At 34.7% G+C, this 16,654-nt stretch overlaps 1 protein-coding gene across 3 annotated transcripts in view; it reads right to left on the bottom strand.

Annotated features, from left to right (window-relative positions):
• The window catches only part of MAN2A1 (mannosidase alpha class 2A member 1), a 173,311-nt gene that overhangs the window by 130,168 nt on the left and 26,489 nt on the right, over positions 1-16,654 (bottom strand). For all 3 annotated transcript variants that reach the window (XM_023212261.2, XM_023212260.2, XM_023212262.1), the window contains 2 exons: positions 16,049-16,193; positions 2,770-2,941 (listed from right to left, as the gene is read on the bottom strand). In XM_023212261.2, coding sequence (XP_023068029.1) covers positions 2,770-2,941; positions 16,049-16,193 — 317 coding nt within the window. The remainder of the gene's footprint in view (positions 1-2,769; positions 2,942-16,048; positions 16,194-16,654) is intronic.

Below are 16,654 nucleotides of genomic sequence, written 5' to 3'. Positions count from 1 at the left end.
AAAAAAAAAAAAAAAAAAAAAAAAAGACTGGTAAAATATAAATAGGTTCTAGGAGGGTAAGGTGGGCAAAAACCAACAAAATTAAGTAAATCAAAATGAAGAAAAAAAATCAGATTCCCAAAAGAAGCAACAAAAAAGCAAAAATAACTACAGATGGGATAAATTCTTAAAATCAGAAACAATCTGAGTAGAGTATAAAATTATTTTCTTAGAAAATATGAAATATTATTCACACTCAAGAAGTAATGGAAGACCTAAAGACCTAAAAAAAAAATTTTTTTTTAGAGTTGAGGTCTTGCCCAGTCACCCAGGCTGGAGTGCAGGGGCATGATCACAGCTCATGGTAGCCTCCAATTCTTGGGCTCAAGGGATCCTCCCACCTCAACCTCCCAAGTCACTGAGATTATAGCCATTAGCCCCTGCACTTGGCAAAAAACTTAAGATCTAAACTACAGATTCAGAAATGTTGATGTGATCTGTTTGGCACTGTGTGTGTCTACGTGTGTATGTGTATATATGTGTGTGTGTGTGTGTGTGTGTGTGTGTATGCATGCACATGTGTGCATGTCCTGGTATATTAATCTAAATTAATAGCTAACATTTCAATGTAAAAATTCTAGGTATTTTACATAATATTTTGGAATTCTAGCTTGTCTTGAGTGACTGGAGGGATATCCTGACAACTCTGGTTCCAGTGGCAGCACATGGCTAGAGTGATGTGGCTAGCCCCTTTGGATGAGGTAGTTAATTAATCCCAGTACTCACAGAAAATATACCCTTCATTTAAAGTACCTCCCTGGCCAAACCTGTAAGCATTTTAAGCCTCCTATCAGGAGGGAAAAAAAAAAAAACTCCAATGGAAATTATAAAAATTCAATACTCCCCAAATTATCTTTAAATGTTTACATCAATTTTCATCAAAATCCAAAGAGATTACTTTTTTGATGGAGTATAAAGAATTTAACAAATTAATTCTAAAGCACTTTGGGAAAATTAAATGCTCACTCATTGAAAGAACTTTTTAATATAGTTAAGAATAATGTATCATATATTTCAAAATAACTAAAAGAATTCCAATGTTCCTAACACAAGAAAATGATAAATGTTTGAGGTGATAGATATCCCAATGACCCTGATTTGATTATACGTTATATGCTTATATTAAAATACCAGATGTACCCCATAAATGTGTACAACTATTATGTATCCATAATAACTAAAAATATTAAAAACAAAAAGACGAGAGGGAACTTACTGTCAATTAATGAAATATATCACAAAGGCACAACAATTACAGTCTAACAGGAAAGTCCATGAAACAGATCCAAATGCCCAGGAACTAATGCATACTTAAATATAATAAAAATTGCACTTCAAATCACTAGAAAAGGATGGACTAATTCAACCTTGGGGAGGCAGGATGGTGCAGTGTGCAAAGGAGACAGTCTCTGGAGCTGGACAGTCTGGACCACATGGAATACCAGGCTGCCCTGTGACCCTGGACAAGTCAGTGTCCTGATGTGTAAAACAAGGATAACAATTGTACCTGTTTCACAGAATTGTTTAGAAGATTATTATCTACAATTTGTAAAGTGCTTAGAACAGGGACTAATACAGTAAGCGCTGTATAAGTGACATTAAATAAATTAAAGAAAACAATTCATTATAAGATAATTCCTAACATGGAGATCAGAAAACCTCCCATTGTAACATATTTTTTTAAAAATCAGTTTTTTAAAAACTGAATGGTAAAAAATGAAATTAGGAAGAAAAAAAGCACTATTTATTTGACCTCTAGATTGGAGAAAACTTTTTAAAACATGACAGCAAAAGCAGTATCTGAAGAAAACAGAATAACAGATTTGAGAAGATAAATGTCTTAAAATTTTGTATATCAAACACTAAAACACGAAAATAAAAATTTGAGGAAAAATATGAGTTAAGGAATATATATAAATACTCCTAAAAATCAGTAAGAAAAAGTATAATAGGCAAGTCACAAAAACCTTCACCTGTATGAGAAAATATGCAACATTGTTACCAATCAAAAATAAAAATTAAAATGGAATTTTTCAACCATCAAACTGGCCAACAGTTTCAAAAATTATATTGCTGACCAAAAAGCAAATAAATTGATAATTTCTATATGGAAGACTGAAAAATACACTGAAACAAACTTCTACAGGAGTCACTTTAATTATATGCTTAAAAAAAAACTTTTAAACTATTAAGTCACTTTGACCTAGTAATTCCATTTGTGGGACAAAGTTGGAACATAAGATTTTTTTCCTCCAAGGCAGAGTCTCGCACTGTCACCCAGGCTGGAGTGCAATGGCACTATCTTGGCTCACTACAACCCTCTGCCTCCTGGGTCCAAGCAATTCTCATGCCTGAGCCTCCTGAGTAGCTGGAATTACAGGCATGAGCCACCATACCTGGCTAATTTGTTTGTATTTTCAGTAGAGACAGGGTTTCACCACATTGGCCAGGGTGGTCTTGAACTCTTGCCCTCAGGTGATCCGCCCATCTCAGCCTCCCAAAGTGCTGGGATTACAGCAGTGAGCGCCCAGTGGAACACAGGATTTAAATGCAAAAGTTTCAAATGGCTTTTTCAGAGACGAACCAAAACCAATGAAAATGGTATGTGAAGAAATATTTTGGGTTTCAGATATAAAGCTAAGAATTTTCACCATCTAAAAATTCAATACTTAGTTCATTGTACAATTAATTTCTAATACTACCAAATTCCAAAAAAGTTTTAAAACAAACCTTTTAACAGCATCCTTCTTCTGAATATCTATAATATCCCACCACTTTGAAAGGTAAGAGATCTCAGACCAAATAAACTTCCTCCGTGAGTCTTCTTTCAGCTTTAGGACCATGTTATTAAAAATATACTGAGTCTTGTCTCTAAAGTAGTCATTGAAAGTCTTCAACCAACCTAAATCAAGACACAAATATACCACAAAGGTCTGATTCGTATGGCTGATTTCAACTCAGTCACATTCCACTGCATTACTTTGGACATCCTTAGAAGTTTCATTCATAGACATATTTTTAAATTTAACAGGTGTTTTCAATTAATGAAACTCCATTTTAGTTGTCATGAGACTCAGAAACCCACTAATATTAAAACAATGAAAACACTCTGAAAACTGCACAAATTCAGATATAAATGAGAAAAATAAGATAGATGACCGAAGGCCAAAAAGCAGTTACTTATATCTAACAATTATAGCATCTAATTCAATTTTTTATCTCTAGTTTAAGGAATTTTTTTTGAATTTTAAAAATCCAAACAGTGTTAACAAGTTGGCAGTACTGTTCTCAAAATATAGGATCCAAATTTTATCCTCTCATGCCACATCTAAAATTCTTCACCCATTAAATAAGTTAAACTAAGAAAAAAGAGATCTTAAGTATATACTATACCTAAAAGCTTGCAGCAGACCAATAAGGTAATTACAGCATAAATATGAATACTGAGAAGTAGAATTCTGCAAAATACAGACATTTGTTCCCAAAAGCTGTTCATTATTCAATTCCTTAGAAGCACAAAGTAACACTAATCAAACAACAAATGTGAACGCATAATAGGTAAAATTTTTCAAAAAGAGAATTATAGATGTTGACAGCTTGGTTCTCTGTTTTTTCCTATATTTTCCCAATATCCTGGAAATTTTATCTAAAGTTAATTGCAATTTGGCTATAAGAAACATAAAATTTTTTAACACCAACAGGTCCAAACATAGCGCCACAGGCAGACTACTAAGATGGCCAAGCAAAAGCATACGCAGCCACTTAATTGCACCTACTGGTGGCAGGCCAAGTAGACTCCCTAAAAAATAACCCGTACCCATCTAAAAAATCTTATAGGGAGAAGTTTCTATATATCCCGGCTGAACTATTGGTCTATTGTTTCCAAACTTACCTGTGAGACATTTAAAAATAAGGGGGTCCAAATGGCTGTTTCTTATCTGTATATAGTTAAATTAACATGTATACTGTATTTGCTGGCAAAAAAATAAATAAAAAACAAAAGCCTGCCAGGGCAGAGAAGACAAAACTATTCTGACAATGTGAATATGAGCTTTTGAAAAGAGCACTGCAGCTATGACTTATTTGTTCCTCTTGCTTTAATTGCAATCTACTCATTCATCCTACAATTATTTACTGAGCACCTATAATGTGGCAAGTATGAAGCTACGGGACCAAACAGAAATACACTGTCAAATAGTCTTTATAGGACTTTCTGGATCTGGGGCACTTTTAACCTGGTTTGACACCGAAGAACACTTCCTGGATACTTCAGTTCTTTCCACATTTAACTAAAAAAGCCTGTGTCTATTTTTAAAACCTCATAAAGATATTTCATGAAATAGTGGTCTGCAAAGAATCCCACCTAGCTTCACCAAAGTACTAACCTGGAGCACTGCCCCCAGAGCACTGAGCCAGGATCCACCTCTGGATTCCCAGGGAATAGCCCAGAAAACTCAACCAACCCTTAAACAGGATGCCCTAACTCCCGGATGACCATACCAACACCACCAAGTTAAAAAACATCAAGTGCTCAGAACTGATATCACAATCAGTCTTTAATTGCCCTTTCCCACATCTGTACAATTAAACTAGGTAAAGGGGAAATAAAAAATATTCTGAACACCTAATTTGTAAAGCAAACAATTAAAACTGCTCCACATTTTAACTTAACTGCTTACATAAACTGCTCCACATTTTAAACATATATTGGTTACCCAAAATTTCAGTTTGCACTGAATTCACTCTATGCCCTTGTTATGGACAGATCTGTGTCATATGCCGAAGTCTCACTATCTCAGAAGGTGACTGTATTTGAAGACAGGTCTTTAAAGAGGTAATTAAGGTAAAATGAGGTCATGAAGATAGGCCCTAATCCTATATGACTATTGATGTACTTATAAGAAAAGGAGATTAGAACATAGATACACAAGGAAGACCATGCAAAAACACAAGGAGAAAACAGCCATCAACAAGCCAAGGAGAAATGACCTCAAAAGAAACCAACTCTGCCAACACCTTGATCTTGGACACTAGACTCCAGAACTGTGAAAAAACAAATTTCTGTTGTTTAAGCCACGTAGTCTGGTACTTTGCTATGGCAGCCCTAGCAAACTTATTCAGTCCTAGAACAAATCAGCATCATCACCATCCAAGAAATAAAGATTGCAATGTGGGAATAATTTATTTTATCAAATACCAACATAATATTTAACTGAACATACTTCATCTACCTACTTATTGCAAAACTGAGCTAAATTCAAATGTACGTAAGTAAATCTATTTCTGTACCATGCTTTTATTATACACGTGCAACAAGGACCATGTAAATGAAATGGTTCTGTTAGAATTATCGTCTTTAAGATATCACATAATACCTTTTACCTAAATTTTAAGGTTCAAACTAATTCCTAATTATCTGGCTACTAGCTAAAGAACTATAAATAGTGAAATGCCTCCAAATTAATTTGATAATAAAACTCCAGTAATCTAGCATAAAAGGCAAATTGTTAAGGGTTAGTCTTTATGAAGATTGATAAGTAAAAGTATTTTTGTGTGTTTTTTATTAAGCACAACTATTTTCAACAGTTATAATCTGTGATGAATGAACTAAGGCCATTTCAAAAAAGAGTTTATCATGGGAGTTTTCATAGAGGAATCACAGTGACTGATTAGTCCATTTTGCCTTCCACACTTCATTCACCCTTCAACAATCATAAGGAAAATATGGTAAAGACATTCACGTGAGCCAAAATACAAGCTCAGAGATGTCAACCTGAAAGCCTTCCATAAAACTCATACTAATATCACCACCATATAGTATAATTAATGAAGAATGAACTGAAAGATAGCCTCTTGCAGCTTTCAGTACTGAGTAATATAACAGTAAATTTAGCTTTTATTGTTCTTATACAATAAAGTAATCAAGTATTCCTTTTTACACTGAATTGGTTCTTTCGTTTTCAAAATTACTGTAAAAACTACAATTGTATATTAACATGAGACCAACCAGAAATATAGTATTTTACAAAAAGTGGTAGGGGATGAATTTTCATGACATAAAATTATATTCCTACCTCTAGATTTAATAATCTTAGGACACTGAGTTGCAAACTGATTTACTTAAGTGGTCAATTCACAGCTTTTTTCTTTCTGTTGAATATACTTGAAAATTGAACCAGGGCTAGAACAGCATTAAGAATACCTTTCAATTTATTCTTTTCCATTCTAACACTATTACCACCCATAAAAAAGCTAATAGCTATTTTAAATAAGTGGGGAAATATTTAAAACAAAGAGTGCATAATTACAAGTTCCACAAAGTGGGCATAAACCCAAATTCGATAGCACTATTTAATGATTTTTTTTAAGTTCTAAAATAAAAAACAGCTAATAAAGCTGGAAACTCTATTGCCTATATTCAATGTCCATGAACAATTAAGTACCTAGTAATTGTTCACAGACAAATCATAATTTCTTTTTTAAATTTTGAGCTCTCAGCCATAGGTTGGAAATCTAGAGACTACGTGGAGTTCTGATGTTCTTCAGAAACATTTAGTTTTATTTGGTTCAAGGGCATACAGTAAGTACCACCATGAGGACCTGGGCAAGAGGCACCTGGCCCTGAGCCCTTGACTCTAAAAGGACCTCCCTATTCTTCTGACTACACCCCTTTCAATTGGATAAATCCACAGGACAAACTGACCCAGAGCCTGCCCTGCCCTTCTGAGTACTAGGGTCCAGAAATCTGTCTAAACAGCCCCAAACTGGAAGCCTACTGGGACTCTTGCAAGTCTTTCCCCATCAGGGCACTTTACCCTAACAAATGGGAACCTCTCTAGCCTAAACAGTGGCCAAGAGGTTGTAGTCTGTAGGGGTGTAGACCCGGCACCAGGATCTCTTCAGGCAAGGTCCTTCCTGGTTTGGCACAGGGCCAGGCTGGGGAGGAGAAGGCAGTTGGCCTGCCCCACAGGCTGGCTCTCCGCATACACACCACCACATTCCAGTGGGGAACCAGAGCTACAGCAATCTAAACCTACATTTGGTCTTCTAGATCACTGAGCTACTTCTCCAGGCAAGAGGAGAAGACCTATTTTTCTTTAGTAATTTATTACTTTGATTTATAACTTTTAAATGTTTAAACACAGGGTATGTGGGCCTCTGTGTACTTTGCCCCAGATCCTGCAAATTTTAGAAGCAGGCCTGAGCACACACTGCCACTCAAACTTAATCTAGTATGTTTAATATGCAAACATATAAAAGCAAGAGTTCAGTAAGTACTTGATACGATGAATGAAAGGTATAGCCAACAGGTCTGGGAAAAAAAGTACAAATGCAAATTTATTACTTCAACTAGAAATGAAACTAAAGATAAAATGATACAACACTATTAGCTTTAATATGTTCGCTCTCTGTTCTGATACCTAATAATCACTGTCCAATATTTTTAAGTTTCCAAAATATTTACATTTTAAGAGGATCTGTCAGCCCTAAGATGACTGAAACACCCATCCCTAAGAAGGCACCCCGCTCCACAAAGTACTGTTACACTGCTATGGTTTTAATTGCTATAATGATTTTTTCTTTTATTTTTATTTTTATTAATAATGATTTTTAAAGTATATTAATTCCACTCAAAAGTTAAATAAGCACCAACCTTCAGGAAAACATGAAAAGTTTTTGAAAAAAAAAATTACATCCAAATAAATAATACCTTGGTAATAAACAATTAACACATGCAACTTAAGCCTTAAGACTTTTTTCCATTTCAATGTGCTAAGCATTCTCAAATTTTAAAATAAAGTTCATTAAAAACAGAAATATCCTTTGTTCTAATAATTTACTCTTTTTTAAATTTTAGATTCAAGAGGTATATTTGCAGGTTTGTTCCATGGTATATTGCATGATGTTGAGGTTCGGGCTTCTATTGATCCCATCACCCCAACAGTGAACACAGTACCCAACAGGTAGTTTTTCAGTCCTCTCCCCCTTCCCTCTCTCCCTCCTTTCAGAATCCTCAGTGTCTATTGTTCTCACCTAGCAATTAAGTTATTTTCTATGAACAAATGACAAACAGGTTTCTTCCATCACTCGGTAATCCTTCAATATTCAACTGCAACTTCTAGTCATATACTTAAAGGGTAACATACAATCTTAAATGGTATTACTATTACTCAAATATGCTGCTAATTAATTTTAATTCCAACATTTCTATTATAAGTTAAGCTTGCTTTTCCTCCCTGATAAACTGTGAAAGAGTTTTAATTAATGTCCTGATTTATTCATTCAAACACGTACCTTGCATCTAATAAGGGCAAAGCAATAAAGCAAAGCTAAATGAAAACAGATTCTACAGTGCAAACATGAACAAAATGCCATGGAAATAAATGGTAAAGTCTTACCAAAAGAAAAGAAGAAAGATTCTTAGATTAGTCATCATCTGGAGAGAGAAAAAGGGTGGTAGTTCCAAATAGAGGGAAGAGCATATGGAAAAGACAGGAAGTTGAGTATGGCTGCATTGCAGGGTACATGATGCAAACATGGTGAGAAATAAATATAAAAATAGAAGTGGGAGACAGATTATTGAAAACCTTCTAAACCATTCCTGTTTCTTACAGAGAACTTTGGAAGGAGGACGTGAGGGTTTTCTGACCTGTGCTTTCAAAAATAACTGTACTAAGAGTGTGAAGACTAAAAAGGCAAAGTAGAAGCAGAGAAACAGAAAATGAGACCACTGCAAAATTCTGTAAAAAATGGTTATGGACTGCAGTGGAAATAAACAGAGGGAAATAAGAGGTCAACGAGACAAAATGAAGAGAACTTAGTAATCAACTAAGTTTCCAAGAGAGGGTAAGCAGACAGTCACAGATGAAGTTAAGGATTCCAGAGACCTATGAGATTTGGAAAACCTAGAAACCTGCTGATGCCTCTAAATGATTTTGAGCGCAGGTTTCCAAAATAATCTAACCTGTTTTTCCCAGTTGATTCAGCGTCATTTAATAGTTTTCTAAGCATATCAGCTTTAATTCAATGAAGTTGTTTGAGAAAGATCATTTTTTGAATGCATATGAAGATGCTGTCACTGGAAATTTTAAACCACACAAAAAAAACCTATTTGCATTATTGTTAGGACAGCAGGCGTTTTGTTCATCCTGCCGCTGTATACATACAGTGTCCAACTGTGACCCCTTATTATATTGCTTTTCTAAGTGCCCCTTAGAAGACCTGCATACCTTGTTATCTCATAGCTGCAACTGTGTGATCAATCTCCAAGATAATTTCTAAATCTGTGCTAAAGCTTTTCCCCTCCCTTATTAATGATCCCATCTATGAGCATCTAACACTGATTGACAGTACTTCAGGCATAGTAAGTCTCCCCCAACAGAGTTTGGTTATTTGAAATAATGAGAAAACTGTCTAAAATATGAGACACACTGTGAGAAGGAAAAGTGACTTTCTTTGGTGGGTTACTCTTAGGGTACATGAGGGGGCTACTTAACTTTAGACAAATACTGGGCAAATTATCACAGTTTCTAAAAGAAACCAACTTAAAGGCTGGAAAATATTGCCGGGTGTGGTGGCTCAAGTCCGTAATCCCAGCACTTTGGGAGGCCAAGGCGGATGGATCACTTGAGGTCAAGAGTTCAAGACCAGCCTGGCCAATATGGTGAAACGCCGTCTCTACTAAAAATACAAAAAAAATTAGCTGGGCACTGTGGCGTGTGCCTGTAATCCCAGCTACTCAGGTGGCTGAGGCAGGAGAATTGCTTGAACCTGGGAGGCAGAGGTTGCAGTGAACCGAGATCACGCCACTGCACTCCAGTCTGGGCAACAGAGCAAGACTCCATCTCAAAAAACAAAACAAAACAAAACAAAAGCTAGAAAATATTGCTTGTAAATCACTTTCTAATTGTAGAAAATGTAGTAATGAGGAAAACCACTCACCATTTCATGTACTAATGTAGTACTTAAGGACAGAGACATTCATTTCAATAAAGACAAACCAGAAAAATCAGAAGGAAAAGAAGGATAGGAGACAGTGCAGTGAGATGTCCACTTTTGCAAGACAGTTGGAAAAAAATCTTTTTTATGATTAATAATACTAAACTAGTTGACATTTGGCTTGGAAATACTTAAAAGACTTTCCTCCTATATGCTCAGCCTGTGGTTTCAGAATTATCCACAAAAGGCAATATATTAAAAACTGTTACAAGTCCTGGTTCTGGAAAAAGAAAACTTGATTTCAAACCTAGACCTGCCATGAACAGATCACTTATGCTCTCTCCTGCCACTTCTCCCACATCTATGAAGTGAGGGTAACTACAGGACTCTGTCATGAAGTTGCTGAAAGGAGTAATGGATGTGATATATGTAAAATGCCTAGAATAGTGCACAGAACATAATAATTCCCTAAGTGCTAGTAATTATTTGTATTACCAGGGCACTGGAGAGTTTTGAAGCACCCAGGCTTGAGAGATAGACAAAGGTAACTGAAATTAGGAGAAAGAGGAGCTATTTAATGATCATCTACATTTCTCAGCAGCTGCTTAACATATGTGCTCCTCAAAGAATAAAGACCAATGAGAGACCAAACCATCTATTCTTCCTCTAAAAAGGAATCTCAACACACATATTTTAGAGATCTCTAAAAATAGAATTCTAGATAGCCATATAGAGCCATTTAACTCTTAAGTGCTACAATTTTCTTAACTATTAAGGTTGTCAGATAAAATGCAGAGTGAAGTTGAATTTGAATTTCAGATAAACAACAAATAAATGTTTAGTATAAGCATGCTGCATGTGATATTTGGGACACACACACACACAAACTATTCATTGTTATTGAAAATTCAAGTTTAACTGAGTATTTTATATTTTTGTTTGCTAAATCTGACAACTCTATTAACAATCCTAAGACTAGATAAATGTGTTAAATTGGCTAATGCCTACAACACAAGAAGAAAAGGAATAGAATAATTTTAACTAAATAAAGTATCTTAAGAGGCAATAAAAAGACATAAATGGAAAAAACACAGATTTTACAATCAGGCAATCCTGAGCTTCAATTCACCAACCTCTGAGAATGTATAATTAAATTAACTGACTTTGAACAAATTACTACACCCTAACTTATCCTCGCTGCCCTCACCTGTTAAATGTGGCTTAATTTACCACTTTTCAGGGTTAAAGAATTACACAAAGGAAAAAGTAACAAAGACCTGTCACTCACCTGATGCGGGACAGGCAATAAATGCCAGATCTCAGTCGTTCCTCATACTAAAAATTTTAGCTCCAGAAACTAAAATTTCCAATCATGGCAGTCAAAACCAAAAAATCCACTTTATCCTGCAGTAGCTATACCAAATAAAGTACTCCCCGAACAGTGTTCACATACAACTTCTCCTTCTGATGATGACCATCTCATTCTGATCAGTAAAGTTCCGTTAGCAACCAGACTTCTAAGTCTCCACCACCTTTCATCAAGTTTGTCCAACCTGCGGCCCACGGGCTGCATGTGGCCCAGGATGGCTTTGAATGAGCCTCAACATGAATTTGTAAACTTTCTTAAAATATTATGAAATTTTTTTGCGATTTTATTTTTTAGCTCATCACCTATTGTTAGTGTTAGTGTATATTATGTGTGGCCCAAGACAATTCTTCTTCCAATGTGGCCCAGGGAAGCCAAAAGATTGGACACCCCTGATAGAGACATTAGCCAACTATGGCTGACCAGAACTATTTTCAAATTCTAACTATACTTGGAAATATTTGAAAATATTACACTGATTTCCTCATGTTTTTATTCTTTTTTTTACAAACTTTTTTTAAAGGATACATAATTATCATAATACTAAATGCAAACATCTGTTTCTTAATTTTATACACAAAAAAAGCTGAAAAGTCCTAATCACCCTCTGAGTCAATAAAAAATTCTGCAAAAGAATTGCAAATGCACAAAAGAAAATTATTTTCCAGTGTAACTCTTGGGCCTAGGTCTTCCTACTATTTTAGAGTCATACCACAAGAGGGATTATTTTCTAATGTTCATTTCACAAATTGCTTAACTAACAATATGCTGTCCAACCTTCCATTTAGTATACCTTATCTTCTCTCCACACACTGATTTCTTTGAAGTAAAATTAACCAAATAGTTCAGCAGTTTAACTAGTGGGAAGCAAAGAATTAAGATTGTAGATACAAAAGTGCTGTAATTATGTTTTAATCAGCTTATTAAATACAACATGAACATGTATCAATCAACTAACATTTAATTTCATGGTCTACGATTCAAAACTTTCAAAAGCATAACAGTACAAAGTTATCAGCATTTACTTCACAATTCTTTTCCAATTCGGTCTGTACTCATGTAAAACAAATATTTTATGACAATTGTTACATGTTTTCACAGACTGTAACATAATTTGGAATTTTATTAAGATACCAACATATGTGAAATTTACCTTTTCTTGAGAGATATTACCAACTCAGTCCAAAAAGAAAGATATCTATATATAGAAAAACACAGCAACATAAATTCACAAATACAACAATTTGGGGAACTAAATACAACAATTTTTTAAAAATCTATTTCAAATATTTCTATCCCCAATAGACAAAAATCCACCAATGAAACAAACTACTAAGTTAAAGCTTGTTTTAAATTGTTGCTGCAGAAAATGCAAACAAATCTCTCTATAAATCTCATTTAGAAAGAACACTTCCTAACCTCAAGTTCATTTAGGAGTATTATACAAAGATTTCCCATTACAGAGTCACATTTTGACTTGGAGCGTATATGAACACATCTTTCTCTTTTTCCTCTATTAAAAAGAATGGTTTTTCATGATGTGAATAATTCAGGTTTTCACAGAATAATTTAGTTTGCCAATATTTTACTTTTGTTAACGAATAGTAAAAATTATTAAGTCAGTGGATTCGTCTCTCTAGCATTTTGCTTGACAGCAAAAATCACTATAGTTTTAAAAGATTTGTTTCTGACAATTATTTTTTCCAAGTGGAGAAGGGTGTGAGAGTCAGGGTCATTAACATCTTTTACTAAGACAAAAAGATTCAGCAATAGTTACTAGGATACCGAAAGAGATTACAGTCAGGAATACTTATTAGGAATGTCTACTCAGAAGATGACCTACTAACTAAGCAGGAATAGTAATGCAAACAACAACAAAAAAAGTCTAAAAACCAAGAGCAATCCCTGCCCCCAAAGAGCTTATTATGGCCTGTTTCTAGTACACAAAATTACAAAAGAGCAATTTAAATAAGTTTTTTGTTTGTTTGTTTGTTTTAGAGTAGAAATAAGTAGCCATCAGGAAGGAGGGAACTTAAAAGAAAAGCCTAGGCCAAGGAATAAGTCAAATGTTTCATCCTAGTTTGAAGAGTCAGATTCATTAGCTCATTAACTTATTTAGCCAAACTCTTAATGACTCAGTACTATGTGCCAGTTATGATTCTAGGCATTCCCAACACAGCAGTGAATAAAACAAAGTTCTAGCCCTTAATGAGCTAACATTGTAGTGAGGAGACCAAGTAAAAATGCTGTCAATGTTTACATCTGCAAAGACCTGCAAGCATGGAGGTGTGTGTGTGTGTGTAGTATGAGTTTGTGGCGGAGAGGCTTCGAGAAAGGTCAAAAAGGCCTTATTTTTTGGGCAATTATTCTATATGCCAAGTGTTCAGCTAGGCCATGAGGAAAGTGTGTTTAATAGGAAGCATATGTTCTTTGCCGCTAGAATTTACTTTAGTGGGAGATCCAGGTAAATTGTCAGGAAAATATTCTGGTGCCCCTCGTTAGCTGTGTAACCTGGTAACACCTTCATCATGAAGCATGGCACTAACCTTCATGGGTATGCACTAAATGTCTGTAAAACATCTGGCACTCTGCCTGGTAAACCATAGATTTTATTATTATAGTTAAAAGCCCATGTATGGAATAACAAGAAATGAGACTGGTGGGAATTAAAAATGGCAGAAAAAGAGACAGAATAAAGGTCTTTTTAAAAAATCAAGAAAAGGGAAGAAGCGGGCTTCATATGAGGAAGACTCACAACACATACTTCGAAGTATATTTATAAGCCTACAAGGAAGATTATACTATGGAATCACATCACTCTCCCAATTAAGTAACAAGAATTAAACTAAATGTGACTGGCAGAAAGAGAAGAGAGAACTAAAAATTTAGATATTACAAGTGGCTCTTTCACCATTTCACTCAATAATTGAATATTCAACAGTGATTATGAGATTTATAGAGGAAAAAAATCTGCAGTGCCAAAAGCTGTCTAGATCCTACATTAAGTGTGAGCACCTCACCTCGCTGAGTGTGGGTCTAGTAATCAAAGATACCTGTTTTTCATATGCATCCCCTAAATGCAAATGTACTAACTAATCTGTACTCAAGTGAATAAATAGCAGAGAAATCTGGATTAGATGTAATTTTCATCACCTTTTATAATTACTTTATAACTAACTCTGGCTTAAGATGCTACTCCACCTGTATGATCTCCATTTTACAGATACACAAATCAATGTGCCCAAGGACACACATGCAATACACAGCAGAGCCAAGATACCAGCCTCATTCTGCCTGGCTCCAAATCCCTGAAGTCTTTCCATGATGCCCAGCCTTCCCTGAGTTTGGATATAAAAGGTACAGGCTAAGATTAAGGAGAAAGACAATCTAAAATATATATGAGGAAAACATAACACCAACAAGTATTTGTAGGAAAAGATAAAGACATTAAGATCAAAGATAGGGAAATCAAGTCAGAAGCTGATGTGTAGTAATTGCTCATCACAAATTTCCAGAATATTGATTTCATACACTTGACATGTCAGTGCATACTAAATATTGAAGTAGTCTAGAAATCCAAGCATTTCAATATCTAAGCTCACAGACTACATCTCACACCCAAAAGCAGCACACACACACAAAAGAAATGCTTCACTAAATCATGTGTCCAGACCTAAAGTAACATGTTTTATTGTCTTAGAAATAGAAAAATAGGAATATCTGCCAATAAACTAAAGGGGAAAAAATGTAAGTAGAAGATAAATGAATGTTGGAAGCAAAGAAAAACCTTCAAATTATTAGGTTACTAGTGCTTCTAACTGTAATCATGAAATCGAGATATTAAGAAAAGTAACACACTCCTTCAAAATAAGTCTTTAGAAATACACCCCCCACCCAACCCCCACAAAAAAAAATGCGGCAACTAAATTATCTGTGTCTGTGTACTCAAACGAACAAATATGTGTATCAAATCCTATGTCCCATTACAATTGAAACAATTTCCCCTCATCTTGGCGGTTGAGAGGGGAGCGGGAGGGGGGGAAATCTATGGCCCCTATAAATAAATATGTAGTAACAATAATGATAGCAGCTACTGTTGTGCCATACATGGATTCTTTTACTTTTCACCCTACTGAAACAGATACTATTATCCTTATTCTACCAGGGAAAAAACTTGGTCTCAGAGGGATAAAGTAACTTGCCTAAAGTTGCCTAACACTGATAAATACAGAGAGCTGAGACTCACATTCGTATGTGCCTGAAACCAATCAACACCAAGGTTCTTAAACCATTTAATACTGCTTCTCTATTTTAAAGATTCAAACTTTCCCATGAGTATTCTGCCTCTTCTAAAGGTAGACTTCATAGACATGAAATATTTCTCCCATGCAATATTTTACAAGAAGTTACTAAAATCAACAATCAGTCTCTTAAAAGTATATACAGTTTTTCTCCCAAAAGCAAGCCCTTCTTTTTTGTTTATTACCATTTCATGTTGCACAGATACTATCCTTGAATGGCACATAAATTGATAAAATGAGAACACTAAAACATAATGACACATAAAAGGAATACATTAATGTTAAAAGTCAGAGAATAATGTCTCAAAAATTTGAGAAGTGGCCTCTACCAGACTCTCATTAAAAGACTCTAGGCCTAAAGGAACTTAATAACCTCCTGTTTTTTTTGAAGTGCAAATTTTACCTGGGTCGTTATGGGAATGAGGCACCACAAAGACTTGAAGGGGTTCAGTGTCCCATTCATTAGATTCATAAGTAATGTCAAATCCTTGCTTCCAAACTCCACCATCTGGATTGTCAAAAGAAATTAGACTGTAAACATCCAACATCTAAAAATGTAAAAGAAAAAAAATTAAAGTTTAACCATTATTAATTTAAATTTAATGTTGGTAAATACTTGCTCAAAATTATTCACTGCTATACTCTGCATATATATTTTATAAAATAAAACTATTTCTGTAGACATTAATTGAGGAGTTTAGAGTAGAAAATATTTCATCACCATTTAAAGGCTTGAAATGCTATTTGTGCTACAAAACTACCCTGATAAATAATCCTCTCCCATCTGCTTCTCATAAAAAATAAGTTCATTCTATTCCTTCTTCCCCTACTTTACTTCCAAAACAATTTAATAGAAATTTATAGAAAAAGAACCAAGAAAAAAATTTCTGATGAAATTTGATAGTGACCAGATATTTCAGTATTTTCAAAAATAGTACTGAAAATGATATTTTACTTTGAGCTGCCTTTATTTTATAGTAAATCTCATGTATATTAAAAATCTATACCT

Source organism: Piliocolobus tephrosceles, chromosome 4, assembly GCF_002776525.5.
Source record: "Piliocolobus tephrosceles isolate RC106 chromosome 4, ASM277652v3, whole genome shotgun sequence".
Classification (NCBI taxonomy): domain Eukaryota; kingdom Metazoa; phylum Chordata; class Mammalia; order Primates; family Cercopithecidae; genus Piliocolobus; species Piliocolobus tephrosceles.
This window is presented reverse-complemented; position numbering and strand designations above follow the sequence as displayed.